Source organism: Pimephales promelas, chromosome 23 (assembly GCF_988280905.1).
Source record: "Pimephales promelas chromosome 23, fPimPro1.hap1.1, whole genome shotgun sequence".
Lineage (NCBI taxonomy): Eukaryota > Metazoa > Chordata > Actinopteri > Cypriniformes > Leuciscidae > Pimephales > Pimephales promelas.
Window position 1 is genome coordinate 1,617,957 of NC_142791.1, and position 15,325 is coordinate 1,633,281.

A 15,325-nucleotide genomic window follows, 5' to 3' on the forward strand; every position below is an offset into this window, starting at 1 on the left:
TTTAGATAATTTGAGTATTGCATTTCCTGTGACGTCTTTTCATAATTTAAAAATAAATTATGCTTCATTCGCATCAATATTCAAATATGACCAAATATTTTTAAACGTATTTTTTTACTAGTGGAAAATGTAATGGGGAAGCGCTCCGGAATGTTGTCTGTGGAAACAAGGCGGGACTCCAAACAGGTTAGATTGAGCTCTGCAAGCGCCACGTCACATTCCATTAACCCTTAAACCGTGAACAGGGAGACTCTTCTAATACTTTATACAATTATATTTAAAAGGGGGTGTATTACAATAATGCTTACTTTCTGTGCCAGTAGTAATTTATGGTTATTTAAATAGCTAGTGTAGAACCTTGATATTAGAACAGTCTTTCAAAGTAATATATTTTAATATTTATTATGTTTTCTAAGCATAATGATAACTTCTGAATGTTAAATAAATCATGCTGATTTTAAGCTTTTAACTGCATGTGATGACAAACCAGTCCCACGCGCGACGCGTTTGCTCCGGCAGGGGGCAGCAATGTGCCAAACGAGCCTAAATTCATCCCGCTGGAATCCGTGAAGAAGAGCGGGCGCAGTACATGCGCTTACCTGATTGATATTTTACGCCTTTGACTGCTTGTATTAAAACGTTATTACTGGATTAATATATCAACGTGAAACAATGAACAATTTCCTGAATAAGGTGTAGTATTTTAGAGAATTACTTAATCTTAATCGTCGCAGTAATGTATGTTGTTGACATGCCAAGGTCGTAGAGAAAGAGCAGAATTGAGTTCTGTACATTTAACTTACATGAATGATTGCCGTATTTTACAAACATAATTTATGTTTTAGTTTTTGGTGTGTGTCATTAGTTTGTGTCATTCTTCTGCATCAGGTTTTTCTTCTTCAAAACACACGGGCGCTGGTGTGTGCAGCATCATCGGTCCAGTAAGTGACATATATAAATAAATATTTAATATTATAATATTAAATGGGAATATTATTAAATCTGATCATTGACTTTTCTCTTAATGTCACAGAAGTCAAGTGTTAACTACGCAGATGCCGTGGGGTAAGAGCTATGTTTAATTTTCATTTGTGTTTGTGTGTTTGCAGTCATGGATAAAAAATAAAAGAAATAAGTAAAGAATAAAATGAATTATTAAAACAATGAATGGTTAAATACATTTGTTAGTAATAATCAGCTTTTAGTAGTTTTTGAACAGGATTTCAGACTTTGCAGACGGAAGGGGATAAATTAGCATGTCTCAACTTTTGGAGAAGTGGCAACAAAAATTAGGGGTACATTTTCAGAGCAGACGTTAACTAAATGTCTGATTAGAATAGATGAATATGAGTATGTGACATCAAAACATATAATGGGTAATTTAGATGCATAAATTGATTGATAAATGTAAAATATTTTTGCAAAGAGTAATCATAGACCGTAAAAAATAATCATAATTAAATAATCAAAAAATTTCTTTTTATTATACGCCAGTGTTCAAATATAATTATTGTCTGATAGTAATAATCAAATGTTTTTTTTATGTGTCTAACCAGGTGTTTTGCTGCCTAACAGACAGTATAGATCAATGCCCACACATGGGATTGGAAGATACAGACATCTTCTTCCAAAAGTTTTGGTAAGACCTAGTTTTGCACATCATCATCATCAATATAAAAAGTTTTCCCTGCCATTTAATAGAATATCCTACATTTTTTTTCATTCAGCCAAAGAAGAAGAAGGACAAAATTCAGGCAAAGCAGATTAAAGAAGCGACCGCCACAGAGTTTGGTGTGCTTAATGTGTGTGTTTCCGGATATGACATGACTCTAGTGGAACATTATTCCCAGTACATCCATAATCTCTGCAGTCACTTGGACATCAAAGTCGATGATAGGTGGGAAGGAGAGATATATTTTATTATATATATATATATATATATATATATATACTGTTATGTTACAACAATATATCATTTAACATTTTATGAATTATTGTAAAGTAACAGTGAAAATAATTTTCTTATTTGTGTTTTAAAGCTTTGCCCTGCCTACGAAAAGCACAGAGGTCATGGTGATGCAGGAGCAAGGCACAAAGATGTATGTAGATGGAGTCCTGAAAACCCATGAGCGTGTTGTTCAGGTAGAGTGAATGCAACGTTGTTGGTTATATGAATAAATTATCTAATTTTATGATTGCATGTGATTATGATAGGTGTCCGGTAGCCTATAAGTGATTTATTGGTGATGTGCATTTAGATCAGTGAAATGAAGGCAACACTTTTTCCCATACTTGCGGAAGTTCTTATGAAAAACCAGCCTGAGGGAGTGCAACTCTGTGTAAAGCAGGTCAGAAAATTACACTTCATAGTCATTGACATTGATACTGCTCTTATATTAATATGTCTGGCTGCATTTATGAAACTACTATCAACTGATATGGGCTTCATATAAGTTGTTGTGTGTTTTTTTGTTTGTTTTTTCAGCACAAGGAAGCAGATTATCAAGCCCGGTTCAAAACAAGACCTGAGCTTGAGGGGCTTATTGCAAAAATTAATAATTAATGTATTATTTAAAAATGTTTTTCACATTAAATAAAGTGTGTTTTTACTTGACAGACATTTTCTACCTGGTGTGTATGTAATGAATAAACTATCTCACGATTGTTTTCCATATAGTGATTTTTGTCTTGACCTGTTATTAAAAGTGGATGTAAATGCACTAGAGAGTTAAAATGTGACTGCTGTAGCCTAATGTTTTTGACAGTGTCAGAATATTTTAATCTCTGCAGCTGTTTATGAACGACGGCATTACCCAGAAGTCCGTTCTCTGTTTCCATAGCTACCTCCGTTGACAACAGTAAACTAATGTTCATTCCTACTGACCCGGTTTACATTTGTGCCCTGATACGTTTAAAGTGTAAACATTAGATAAATTAGGAAAGTTAGATAAACAGTTAGGCGATGGGCAGAGACTATTACACTATTTTGGAAATAAACCGCAACGCCACTGATGCCGACATAAAGAAGGCGTAAGTTAGCCGTTTTGTTTAATTTATAAGTAACGTTCGTTTTGTAAATGTTTATGAATTCAATTAAAAGCAGATAAACTAGTCAAACATTTCGTTTACGTTCATTTTGAGTAATATTTGGCTAGCTGTAGATTTGTTTTTATTCCGGTATAATCAGGTATCGGCGGCTCGCGCTGAAGCATCATCCGCGCAGCCGGAGCCACGCGCGCGCCGCCGAGCGCTTCACGTTGCTCGCGGAGGCGTTTGACGTGCTGAGCGACCGTGAGTTCACTAGACAAACTCATATACATTACATATACACCCACAAAATGCAAAAAAACACCTTGCAACAGCAGTTGAATAGTCGACATAGCGTTATTAAACATTTTTTATGTCAATTTTGATGCCAAGAACTCCTCCTATATGATGTTCACATTCCTAATTATATATGTATTATCTTGTTCTACCCGATATAACGTTAAACTAATAAAACTAATAAAATATACAAAGTAGCCATAATTTATTTCATGATTACAGACTACTAGTCTTTAAAAAACGGAGTAAAAAAGTAATATCAAAAACTGTAAATGTAATTATATCCATTATAGGCCTAATGTATGCATAAATAAATGTTTTAATCATTAATTTGCATTTTTTTTCTCTGAACGTTTTCACAGACCCCCTAGCACCCCAGTTTAAAATCTTACTTTAAGGTGTCATGTAAATGTTATTAATTTTTCAAATATATACTTGATAAAAGTTACATACCATATCCTCCTCCCACTCATTGTGTAAGGAAAACAGCACAAGTTCAGCCTTCAATTTGCTGTGAAGTTGATGATGGCCTTTCTCATGCAACGCAGCTCGTAAAAAGGCCACTTATGATAAGTTTGGAGAGGAGGGTTTAAAAGGAGGAATCCCATCTGAGCTGGGAGCGAATGGCGCCTGGTCATCAGGATATGTCTACCATGGAAATGCAGATGAAACTTTCCGGAAGTTTTTCGGAGGAGATAATCCTTTTGCAGGTAATTTTTATAGTATTTTCAATTTGTATGATTTTAATTGACATTTCCAGAGACAACCTGGTTCAATCAATGTTCATAATGTCATGGTGTTTTGAAGAACCCTAGTAATATCTCCATAGATTTCTTCACTGGTGAAGGCAGTGAGGTCAACACAGCTTTTCAGAGCTTGCGTGGGCAAAAAGAAAAGTTACAGGATCCACCAATAGAGAGAGACCTTCATCTTGCATTGGAGGACCTTTATTATGGATGCACTAAAAAAATTAAGATATCCCGTAGGGTAAGTTCTGCAGACAAGGTATATGGACTCATGAGAAATTGATTTCAGCAAAGTGACATGTTTGATACAGGTCATGAATGAGGATGGACACACATCCAGCATCAGAGACAAAATTTTAACCTTCACTATAAAAGCAGGATGGAACGAAGGGACACGGATCACGTTTCCAAAAGAGGGAGACCAGGCATGACAGAACACGTTTTTATCACAATTTTGTTTTGTCATGGTTGTAAATAGATCTTGGTCATGGCAGAATTGAATCTTTTTCTCCACAGGGACCAAACAACATCCCAGCAGATATTGTGTTCATCATACGCCAAAAGCATCACCCACGCTTTGTCCGCCAAAATGATGATCTGTTTTACACGGCAAATATTTCTCTTGAGAAGGTGAGAAACATTTGTTTTAGCATTTCTAATAGATCACAACCAGAGAGGGTATCCATCTTTTCTGTCTAGTTTTGCTCAACATGTGATGTGGTTTCAATTGGACCAATATGTTCAAAATGATTTAACATGTCACTTTTTAAATTGAATTGTCAATTTAAGTTTCATAAATTAACTTTGAATATATGGTAATTCTACACACTCAAAAAAAGTGAACTAGGAAGGTTGTGCACTTTACATAATATATTTATATTTAGCTTACTTATAATAATTGTTTTTTTCTTTTACGGTCTATGTAATTATGTCTCAACTTAAAAGTACAAAATCCTTACGTGCTGTCTAAACAAAATTAGGTGTCACCAGAATAAATAAAATATTAATGGATTAATGAATATACAAAAAAATACCTTAATCATGCCAGGAAGCAAGACTACTTAAATTGGGTTGGTTAAAATTACTTAATTTCATGATGTTGAAGTTACATGAACAAATCATGTTTTTTTTTAACATAATCCAGTTATGTGAAACCTTTTGACAAAATAAAGTTGAAGCCAACATATAATTTTTTTGAGTACAGGCTTTGACTGGTTTCTCAGTAGAGGTTGAGACACTAGATGGCAGGCTTCTCAACATCCCAATTAATGACATCGTGCAGTGAGTAAAACATCTTTAACATTCACGTTTATATGTTACTCAGCAGAACTTCTGAACAAAGTTCATATTTAAGATTGTTTCGTTTTAATTTCTTTGTACTACAGCCCTCAGTACACCAAGGTTGTGAGCCAGGAGGGAATGCCACTGGCCAACAGCCCATCCGAGAGAGGCGACCTGATCATTCGCTTCGTCACACATTTCCCAGAGAAGCTCTCGGCTGAGAAGAAACAGCTTCTAAAACAAGCCCTTTCATCAAAACTAATACAGACTTAGTCTAGTCCGTCATCAGAAATGTTGATACTGAAAATTAAACAGTTTTTTTTAATAGCCTAATTTTATTTCACATATTCTGAAAGACAGAGGAACCATGTAAAAACCAAAGATCAAGTAGACTGGTAAACAATGCACACAAAATCTAAAGTCAAGAGAAAGTTAGAACCACATCAGCAAAGCTCAACTAACTGCATAATGCCCTTAAAGAGGGGCCCAGTTATGGTGCGCTGCCATCAGGGCCCGTTTCAGCTGCTCATAGGAGACAAACATAACCACGTTCCAGGAGCCCAGCCTCAGAAACGATGGCATGAATCTAAAAAAAGAAAAACAAACAGATGTCAATTCTACATTCATCCTCCAAGCATTACAGTAAAGCTCTAGTTGGTCAAGAAAACCGACCCCTTGTAAAAAGCCTTTGGTCCCTCTTTAGTTAGCATGGCTACAGCACAGTTGAGGGCACTGCTGTACTGGCCCTGGGCGGAGTTCATGTATCTTGTCTTCACAACATCAACAGGAGAAGCGATAACTGTGGTGCAGAAACCAGCTCCAAACGCAGATGTGAAGTGGCAGGGAAGGTCATCTGTGAAGAGCAGCAATAAATATTTCTGTCGTAGTTTAACTCAAGTTTGCAATACTTTTTTTGCGGACTCATCTTACCAGTCATCAGCAATGATTTTATAAGTGCATCTTTGATGAGATCATAGGTCACCAGCTCAGTGCAGTTTACAATGGCATTGCGGGTGATGTTTGGGCCAGTTCCTTTAAAAAAATGATAAGAAGGGTAGTATAAATTAGAGAGGAGAGAATAAAGTTAATCACATGATACATTTAGTTTATGCACCAAGTACATAAAATATTAATATTACTTAAATAAAAAGTTTTAAAAAGGTAACCTAGAAAATATAAAACTATGCATTAAATAATGTATAGATTTAAGTATTAGTAGTGGTAATAGTATAGAATTAAAATAATGTATATTAGTATTATATGTAATGAATGAAATTAAACACATACAAATTTAGTTATATTTAAAAAAAAAAGTTAATATATTATTATTAGTAAAATAATAAACGCATTAAAATAAGTGTCGTAGTAATTTAAATGTATAATATTTATTAAATTACACTTACATAAACTTAACGAATACAAATGTAGTTATAATAATGATGACTACTTTTTTTATTTGTTAAAATTCACACAAAGAATGCGATTAAACAGTTATATACATCAGTTGTTTTGATATAGTTATTACTATTTTTATAATATATATATAAATATTTTGACTTGGGCCCCATGCTCACCTTTCCACAAACCACGAAACCCTTCTTCCTTTGCAATGGTCCGATATGCAGCCATAGTGCCATGGTAACGTTTATTGGCCCCGGCGCTGATCTGAGCCTGAAACCGTACCTTCACCACATCTGTGGGTTGGGCCAAAGCCACTGCCATGGCTCCAGTCGTACAGCCGGCCATCAACCTACTGCCAATCCCGATGTCTAATAAAGGAAATGCATTGAAATGGGGTTAATGAGGTCTTGCATAAAAAAACAATTTTCTCTGCACAAAGAATAAACTTACGATCTGAGCCTTTGGTGTAGAACTGCTTGACTGAATCATAGAGGCCAATGCGTACAGAGGCAAAGCTCATCTGACGCTGCAGTCCCGCAACCAACCCGTTGTAGAGACTGCGTGGCCCCTCAACACGCACCATGGTGCTGATCGTGCCAAACACTCCACGATATTGCACTGGACCATGGCCTGTGTTCGCAGGACCTTTGGTCTCCCCTTGAATCTGTACAGAACAAAAGGTGGATGGAGAAACTTTACAGAATCACAGGGGAGGGAAGCAGCATCTTCAGGTTAAAAGGGTCCACAGTGATCCTGGGGCAGCAAGGACAATCATCAAGGCCTGGACCTGCTTACGTTGCTACGTGTAAAAAGAGTCAAAAGAAATAGAGCTGACGTCAGTACGGGTGTGACTTTAAACCATCCACCTGAAAGGAAAGATTAGTTTGTTTTGTTGACCTGGATCGAGTCGTCACACGCGTCTGTTGTCTCCGGGCTCAAACGCTGACTCAGCTGTCACTCAAGCAAAGTTGGATCATTTAAACAAGTTCCACACAACAAAGACTCACCTGAAGTCTAACTTTTGCGGTGTCCAGTGGAAACGTGAAGAGGTCTGCGATGCAGGCTGCGGTTCCCGCACCAATAAACTTCACAGCGGCTGTCGGAGGCACATCACCAGCTCTGAATCCAACCATGTTTAATTCAAGTCAGAATCACGGGAAGTCGGGAATGTAAAAGATGAAAGGGAATGTTTTGAAATCCAATGAAGTGAACACAAGATAGGTGGACTCCACCCTGACCTGGATAAGGAAGAAACATAATGAGTACTCTTTTTAATAAGGGTTATGCAAACATCTGCCATTTTCGTTGCAGGGACACTTTTAATTATTCAGTTTTAATTTTTTTAAGCCATTTGGAGTGGGACAACGCCTTGCTCTCCATCATCAGTCAACAGACACAAACAGGAACATCATGTTCTTTCTGACATGCTAATCTTTAAACTGACGTCATCATCCTGTTTGCATCTGCGTGGGGGTTTTGTTGACTTTCTACCACACAAAGGAACTTTAACAAAGGAGTTGCCGATACGCACAAAGTGCGAGATTATACAATGGTTACGCGATATTAAGTCAACGAGATCAAATATTTTGGTTAAAACAAAAGAATAAACGCTTTTGGAAAACTTACCGGTTTAGATGAGAACTTCAGGATTCTCTAAAAGCATCTCTTTGGTTGAAACTACTTTCAACTTGAATTTTGTTTCCGTGTTCTTCCATAAAGAAACGTTTATAACCCGTACAGATAAAAAACATACTCCAAAGTCTGAAAGACATAAAACTCCATATTACATACAGCTCAGCATCACTTCGAATAAACAGAAAATACTTTCGCTAGCAGAGGAGAAAAGTCTATTCGAAGTATTTAAGGTCACAAAACTCACCTTGAACAAAAAAAATATAAAGTGCCTATGAGTAAAAGTGTTTACTGGGGGGAAAAAATAAAAAACTGCTTCGGAAAGTTAACAGTTTAAAAACACAGGTGCTCTGCTCTGTTGCGGACGCCGCAGCGATGCTTTTAAACCCCTTCGAGGATGTCACGTGACGCGTCACACGTCACCGGCGGGTAAGTAACGCCTTTTCTGACTTTACTGATAAACATTTCCAACGTTCATTTTTTCATTGTTTTCAATATGGGTTTTAAACTAAAAACCCATGTGTTAGTTGAAGAAGTTTATCAGCATAAGAAATATGAGCAACTTTTTAAAATACCAGGTAAATTCTGCTAAACGTACGTTGTGCATTTGCTGCATAGGTTTGCTCTAGTTTAAATTTGTCGATTGTTAGTGTAATATATTTTGGGTGTTTCATGTTTCGGAATTGTAACCTTAGTTCAGTAACAACATACCAAAACTTTATAAAATTGACAAATCTACCCTGACAAATATTCCTTAAGAGGAAAAGTGTGACAACTAGCCCCAGACTCCCCATATGTATGAAACGCTGAGTCATTCTGAATCATTATGTAATGCAGTGGCACATATGTTATCCATAACGGAGGACCTTCAGTTCTCCCTTTTTTTCTCAGACACATCTGCTTTTTTCATTTGCTTTTTTCACATAGATTGGTATTATTTGGTCTCAAGTTAGTTTTTAGTATTTATCAGTGTCATGTAAAGTCTTAATATCCTCATTCCTGAGTTTTAGCTACATAGCCTATAACCAAAAGCATCTCAATTTCATTCTTTACTACATACTGCTTCTGGTTAAATTTCACGGAGGTGTGTTATCGCGGAACTATGTTGGAGAAAGTTCAACTTCAACGCAAAACAAAATAATTGTGTTCACCTGAGACATGGGTTAAAACCCGCAGTGACACTTGCTTCATTAACTGCACACTGTTGCTTATTATTGTGTGACTATCTCAGCAGGTCAATTCAAGGGTCACACACACCAGTTTTTAGAGCATCAGGGATCTTTTATTCTCTTCTGCCACACTTCCTTGTCTTCCTTTTTTGTCACCCCCTTCACAGATTTGCATTTGTCTTCTGATTGTTAATTGGGCAAATGCACTTCCTCGTTCCCTCAAGTGAACTTCAGCTCCGTTCTAATGAAGACTTTGTTTGCCTGCCTTTTATAGATCAGCACGAGAGTCCGGAAAAGAAAACTGATCCTTTGTCACGTGAAAGCCATTTGTGATGTACTCTCTCTCTCTGTTGATTTAATCACTGACCCTGATTAAATGCCTCCTGAGTTCAGGGGAATCAAATGCATGTGATCTAAATGAGTTGTATGTTCCTGGTTTGATACTTAAAACAGTTTAGAAGAAATATATATCATAAAAAAAAACTTTATTTTCCATATAATGTACAGTTTACAATTTATAGTATAAATATTCATCATTCATTAAAGCTATGGACCCGTTTTCATGACATTTTAAAAGCACATACATACACATTGAAGACAAATTATGCACATTTTGCTTTATCAGCCATGCATCTCATGATTTTTGGTGACTCATCTTTCATTTTTGATGAGCTTGACCTTTGGCCTTAAAATGTTGCAGCATTTTTTTCAGTGATAAGACTTAACCGTGAATCCCTCTGTTTTCTACTCTTTTTGTTCAATCAAAATCAGAAGATACTGACAATGTCCATTCAGAAAGGTGACTCCCACGAGTGCTGCATTGTAGTCATACATCTCTTGATTTGCTCGTAGGAGACGAACATCACAATGTTCCAGGATCCCAGGCGCAGGAAGGATGGCACGAAGCTGTTGGGGAAGATGAAGATGTCACATTCGTGGTACTGATAAAGAGAATGTGTGCATTGCTCGGTGTCATTGATTTTTCTTACCCCTTATAGAAAGCTTTTGGTCCCTCTTTGGTTAGCATGGTGAGGGCACAGTTAAGTGCACTGCGGTACTGGCCCGAGGATGAGTTCATGAAGCGGGTCTTTACCACATCTACTGGAGACGCCACAATCGTTGTGCAGAAGCCAGCGCCGAATGCAGCAGTAAAGTGGCACGGTAGGTTATCTAAACAAGGGCACACATGTTAGACAACAAGTCCATAAAAATAACCATAATGAAAGCACATACATGTTGTTGCATACCTGTCATGAGGTCGTATTGTAATATGAGATCCTTGATGATGTCGTAAGTAACCAGCTCTGCGCAGTTGACGATCGCGTTCCTTGTGATGTTTGGCATGCAGCCTAAAATAGAGAAAAACATGCATGTTTATCTCCACTAGAACACATGCACTTAGAATGGCATGTGAGAGCTGAAGTTAAAGGGATAGTGCATTGAAAAAAGAAGTCTGTATGACTTTATTTCTTATTGCAGGACAAAAAATATATATTTTTAGTCTCAGTGGCATCCAATTTTATACAGTGCAATTTTAGTATTTATTAATGGGGTTTTCATTTTGATTTAGTAAGTTTGTTATGTGCTTTTGTCATTTTTATTACTGTTTAAATTTAATTAGCTTTATTTTTATTTCAGTTTTAGCTTTTAGTTCCTTTTAAGTGCAAGTTTTTCTCATCTAATATTTCTATTTTATTTTATTTCACTTGCAGATTTGTATTAGTTTTATTTTTAGCTATAGGTAACAGTAACAACACTGGTTTGGACCCCATAAACTTAACTGAAACTGAAGTTAAAGGGATAGTGCATTGAAAAATGATGTTGTTTCAAGCCTGTATGACTTTATTTCTTATTGCAGGACAAAAAAATATATATATTTTTAGTCTCAGTGTATTTTTATCCATACAACGAAATTCAGTGGCATCCAGTTTTATACAGTGCAATTTTAGTATTTATTAATGGCTCAGTTTTCATTTTGATTTAGTAAGTTTGTTATGTGCTTTTGTCATTTTTATTACTGTTTATATTTAATTAGCTTTATTTTTTATTTCAGTTTTAGCTTTTAGTTCCTTTTAATTGCAAGTTTTTCTCATCTAATATTTCTATTTTATTTTATTTCACTTGCAGATTTGTATTAGTTTTATTTTTAGCTATAGGTAACAATAACAACACTGGTTTGGACCCCATAAACTTAACTGAAACTGAAGTTAAAGGGATAGTGCATTGAAAAATGATGTTGTTTCAAGCCTGTATGACTTTATTTCTTATTGCAAAAAAAAAAAAAAAAATTTTAGTCTCAGTCATACAATGAAACTCAGTGGCATCCAATTGTATACAGTGAAATTTAATGGGTTTTCATTTTGATTTAGTAAGTTTGTTATGTGCTTTTGTCATTTTTATTACTTTTTAAATTTAATTAGCTTTAACTTATTTAGCTTTTGTAATTTTAGTACTTTTTAAGTGCAAGTTCATCTAATATTTATATTTTATTTGATTTCACTAACAGATTTGTATTAGTTTTATTTTTAGCTATAGGTAACAACAACAACACTGGTTTGGACCCCATAAACATAACATTGTGTGTGTCTTTGTTCCCAAGAATGAAATAAGGGTGACAGCATTTTTTTGGGTGAACTTTTGCTCACCTTTCCATAGCCCTCGAATACCCTCATCGCGGGCGATAGTCCGATATGCATCCATTGTGCCGTTATATCTTTTTAATCCATCAGACTGACGCACTTGAGCCTGGAAACGCACTTTTACGACATCTGTGGGCTGTGCAAAAGTGACCGCCATGGCCCCGGTGGTGCAGCCAGCCAGCAGACGAGTCACAATGCTCGCATCTGAGAGGAAAAGAGCAGAGTGTTAGTCTGTCTATAAACATTTCTGTCTCTATTTAAACAAACAGTCTGACACTCACTCTCAGATCCTCTGGAGTAGAACTGCTTCATTGAGTCATAAAGGCCGATACGAACAGATGCGAAGCTCATCTGACGTTGCAGTCCCGCCACCAGGCCATTGTACAGACTTCTTGCGCCCTCTGTACGCACCATAGTGGTGATGGTGCCAAATACTCCACGATATTTCACCACGGCTGATCCTGATGTAGCTATAGACTCTCCCTGGATCTGAAATAAGATGAAATCCATGACAGATGGATCAAAATTATTTTTTTTGTTATTTGATTGTTACTGGCACATAAAGTAAATGGTAACTCTTACCCCAGATTCATAGACATGAAGGCTTAAAGGGATAGTTCTTGTCTGACAGTCATATAATGGAGGTCTATGGTCACCACCTTAAAGAGCATGCACAGAGAAGTACAAATTAAACATGATTTAATGACTCGTAAATCTAAGTACACACTGATGGCCTAAGACACGAAACGAGCGGTTTGAGTGAGAAAACCAACAGTATTTATATAGTTTTTACCTCTTTTAACCAGATCACTTGGACGTGGCTGTGGTTACAAAAGGTAAAACTATATAAATACTGTTCGTTTTCTCACACAAACCGCTCGTTTCGTGTCTTAGGCCATCAGTGTGTACTTACATTTACGAGTCATTAAATCATGATTAATTTGTACTTCTCTGTGCATGCTCTTTGAGGTGGTGACCATAGACCTCCATTATATGACTGACAGACAAGAACGGTTTGACCTAAAAATATCAAAATTGAAACTACTGTGGAAACAAAGACACCTACATCTTGGATGCCCTTGAGGTAAACTAAAACATACCAAAAATTAATTTCAAAGTGAACTATCCCTTTAAGCCTATAGTCCCAGGCTAAAATACAACTGAAAGCAACTGACATAATATAAACATAACATAATCAGTAATGTTTTTTAAAAGTTATTACCTAATTGAACTACTTAATCTAAGCCTTGTTTATGAAACTGTGGGCCTTAAATACATATCCTTTATGCAATGCTTTTTAATAAGTCCTCACCTGAAGTCTAACTTTTGCTGTGTCCAGAGGGAAGGTGATCAGGTCAGCAACACATGCTGCCGTACCGGCACCGAAAAACTTGACAGTAGCAGTCGGTGAAAGATCGGTAGGTTTCATTCCAACCATTTTTTCTGTGCTTCTGACACTAGCAAGATAACTTTACTCTCTTTTACACACCTACTTGTGTTTCTCTACCTGAGGGAGAATAACAACGGTTAAGATTCATCATCTCAAATGAATGTTGATTCAGATTAAAGAATCTAAATAAACGTTTAAGCTTCAATTTACCTCAGCGGACCACTGATTCACGATCAAGTTTCTTCCAAAAGGATAACTCTCTTGTCGTTTGTTTTAAGTGTTTCAACAGCTTTGGCCATAAAAAAATGTGTCTCAATGTCCCAAAGCAGCATTCCAGCAGCACACAACTACAGAGGAACATTAAACCCATCATATGTTGATTGGTTGTTATAGAAAAAGCCTGACTGTAAACTCAATAATATCTCTCATTATTTCAGCACTGGTTACCCAGAAACATGTAAATTAGCATACAATAGTGGGTGAAATTGAAGAAAATATAGTGTGCTCACCAACCTTGTGGTAAATTGAAATTGGTAATCCAAATTGTACTGAGAGAAAGCAGAATAATTATTTCCATCTGAGGGTTAATCCAGCGAGTGTGTTTTCAACTTGAGTATGATGAAAACGTCTGTCAAACTCTGAATTTATAGGCGCATGTGCCGGTTGCAGCCAGTCCCATGTATTCCTTTCATCACACGACTCTAATTTTATCTTTGTGAGGTGGGACAACGTGTACACTTGTTTACTAGTTAGTAGTTCACCCATAGGGTTGTTGTCTGTTCTCGATATTAAAGGAACACCTATATCGATAAGAAAGACATGTACTTTTATCATGATTAATCATTTGACAGCCCTAGTATTAGGGCTGTCAAATGATTACTCATGATTAATCACATCCAAACTAAAAGTTTTTGTTACATATATGTGGGTGCACTGTGTTTAATTATTTTGTATATATATATAAATACACACACATGCATGTATATTTAAGAAAAAAAATTTTATATATAAAATATTTATATATAATATACATTTTATATAAATCTATATACAGTATATACATGAAAATATTTCTTAAATATATACAAGCATGTGTGTGTATAAAATAAAATAACTATACACAGTGCAACCACATATATTATGTAAACAAAAACGTTTATTTTGGATGCGATTAATCGCGATTAATCATTTGACAGCCCTAATATATATATATATATATATATATATATATATATATATATATGTGTGTGTGTGTGTGTATGGGTGTGTGTGTGTGTGTGTATATGTATTAAGTTATATATATTGCACGTAATATTATTCAATTATAAGAATTATTATAAATTGTTATAAATGTTATAAATTTATTTTATTTTTTATTCATTTTTTATTTTTTTTTATAAGTAGCACATAAGCAATATAGCATTTTGGAAATATTTTCTTGTGCATTTCCATTTAAAATGATTCATTTGATTGTTTATTGTTTTTCACAAAAATAGTTGACATGGGCCTCAGACATCCCTCTGTCACCTTTCCCCCACTTCTCAAAACACCTCTGGGGGACTTTTGCACTGTAATCTGAGTGCGATTTCATTGGCTGCTGAGATTGCCTATGAATAAAAGTTCATCCTATCAGAGAGGGGCTTTCCAGTTTTACCTAATAACTTAGGGATCATTTTCATTTCTGCTCTTTACAGAGAGGGGATCAGTGTTTCAAGTAAAGTTGCCATCAGTTTATTAAAAACA

The 15,325-nt window shown here is 35.9% G+C and overlaps 4 protein-coding genes across 4 annotated transcripts; 2 read left to right on the forward strand and 2 right to left on the reverse strand.

The window, feature by feature from the left end:
- Positions 1-504: 504 nt before the first annotated feature.
- On the forward strand, positions 505-2,614 carry mrpl48 (mitochondrial ribosomal protein L48). Its single transcript, XM_039676070.2, has 8 exons — positions 505-693; positions 889-941; positions 1,034-1,065; positions 1,557-1,639; positions 1,728-1,897; positions 2,040-2,142; positions 2,259-2,348; positions 2,486-2,614. The coding sequence occupies exons 1-8, from the start codon at positions 673-675 to the stop codon at positions 2,561-2,563; spliced, it is 630 nt and encodes a 209-aa protein (XP_039532004.2). The 5' UTR covers positions 505-672; the 3' UTR covers positions 2,564-2,614.
- Positions 2,615-2,757: 143 nt separating this feature from the next.
- On the forward strand, positions 2,758-5,645 carry dnajb13 (DnaJ heat shock protein family (Hsp40) member B13). The gene is made up of 8 exons (XM_039676068.2): positions 2,758-3,030; positions 3,188-3,291; positions 3,873-4,034; positions 4,154-4,311; positions 4,382-4,495; positions 4,587-4,700; positions 5,275-5,351; positions 5,456-5,645. Exons 1-8 carry the CDS (start codon positions 2,963-2,965, stop codon positions 5,622-5,624), a joined length of 966 nt encoding a protein of 321 aa, XP_039532002.1. The 5' UTR covers positions 2,758-2,962; the 3' UTR covers positions 5,625-5,645.
- Positions 5,646-5,666: 21 nt separating this feature from the next.
- ucp2 (uncoupling protein 2) lies at positions 5,667-8,786 on the reverse strand. The gene is made up of 8 exons (XM_039676069.2): positions 8,632-8,786; positions 8,379-8,513; positions 7,760-7,990; positions 7,203-7,416; positions 6,926-7,120; positions 6,282-6,383; positions 6,024-6,204; positions 5,667-5,937 (listed from the first exon to the last, which is right to left on the reverse strand). Exons 3-8 carry the CDS (start codon positions 7,883-7,885, stop codon positions 5,826-5,828), a joined length of 930 nt encoding a protein of 309 aa, XP_039532003.1. The 5' UTR covers positions 7,886-7,990; positions 8,379-8,513; positions 8,632-8,786; the 3' UTR covers positions 5,667-5,825.
- Positions 8,787-10,031: 1,245 nt separating this feature from the next.
- ucp3 (uncoupling protein 3) lies at positions 10,032-14,190 on the reverse strand. The gene is made up of 8 exons (XM_039675646.2): positions 14,096-14,190; positions 13,793-13,929; positions 13,505-13,699; positions 12,474-12,681; positions 12,199-12,396; positions 10,801-10,902; positions 10,543-10,723; positions 10,032-10,459 (listed from the first exon to the last, which is right to left on the reverse strand). Exons 3-8 carry the CDS (start codon positions 13,628-13,630, stop codon positions 10,345-10,347), a joined length of 930 nt encoding a protein of 309 aa, XP_039531580.1. The 5' UTR covers positions 13,631-13,699; positions 13,793-13,929; positions 14,096-14,190; the 3' UTR covers positions 10,032-10,344.
- Between the last annotated feature and the right edge of the window lie 1,135 nt (positions 14,191-15,325).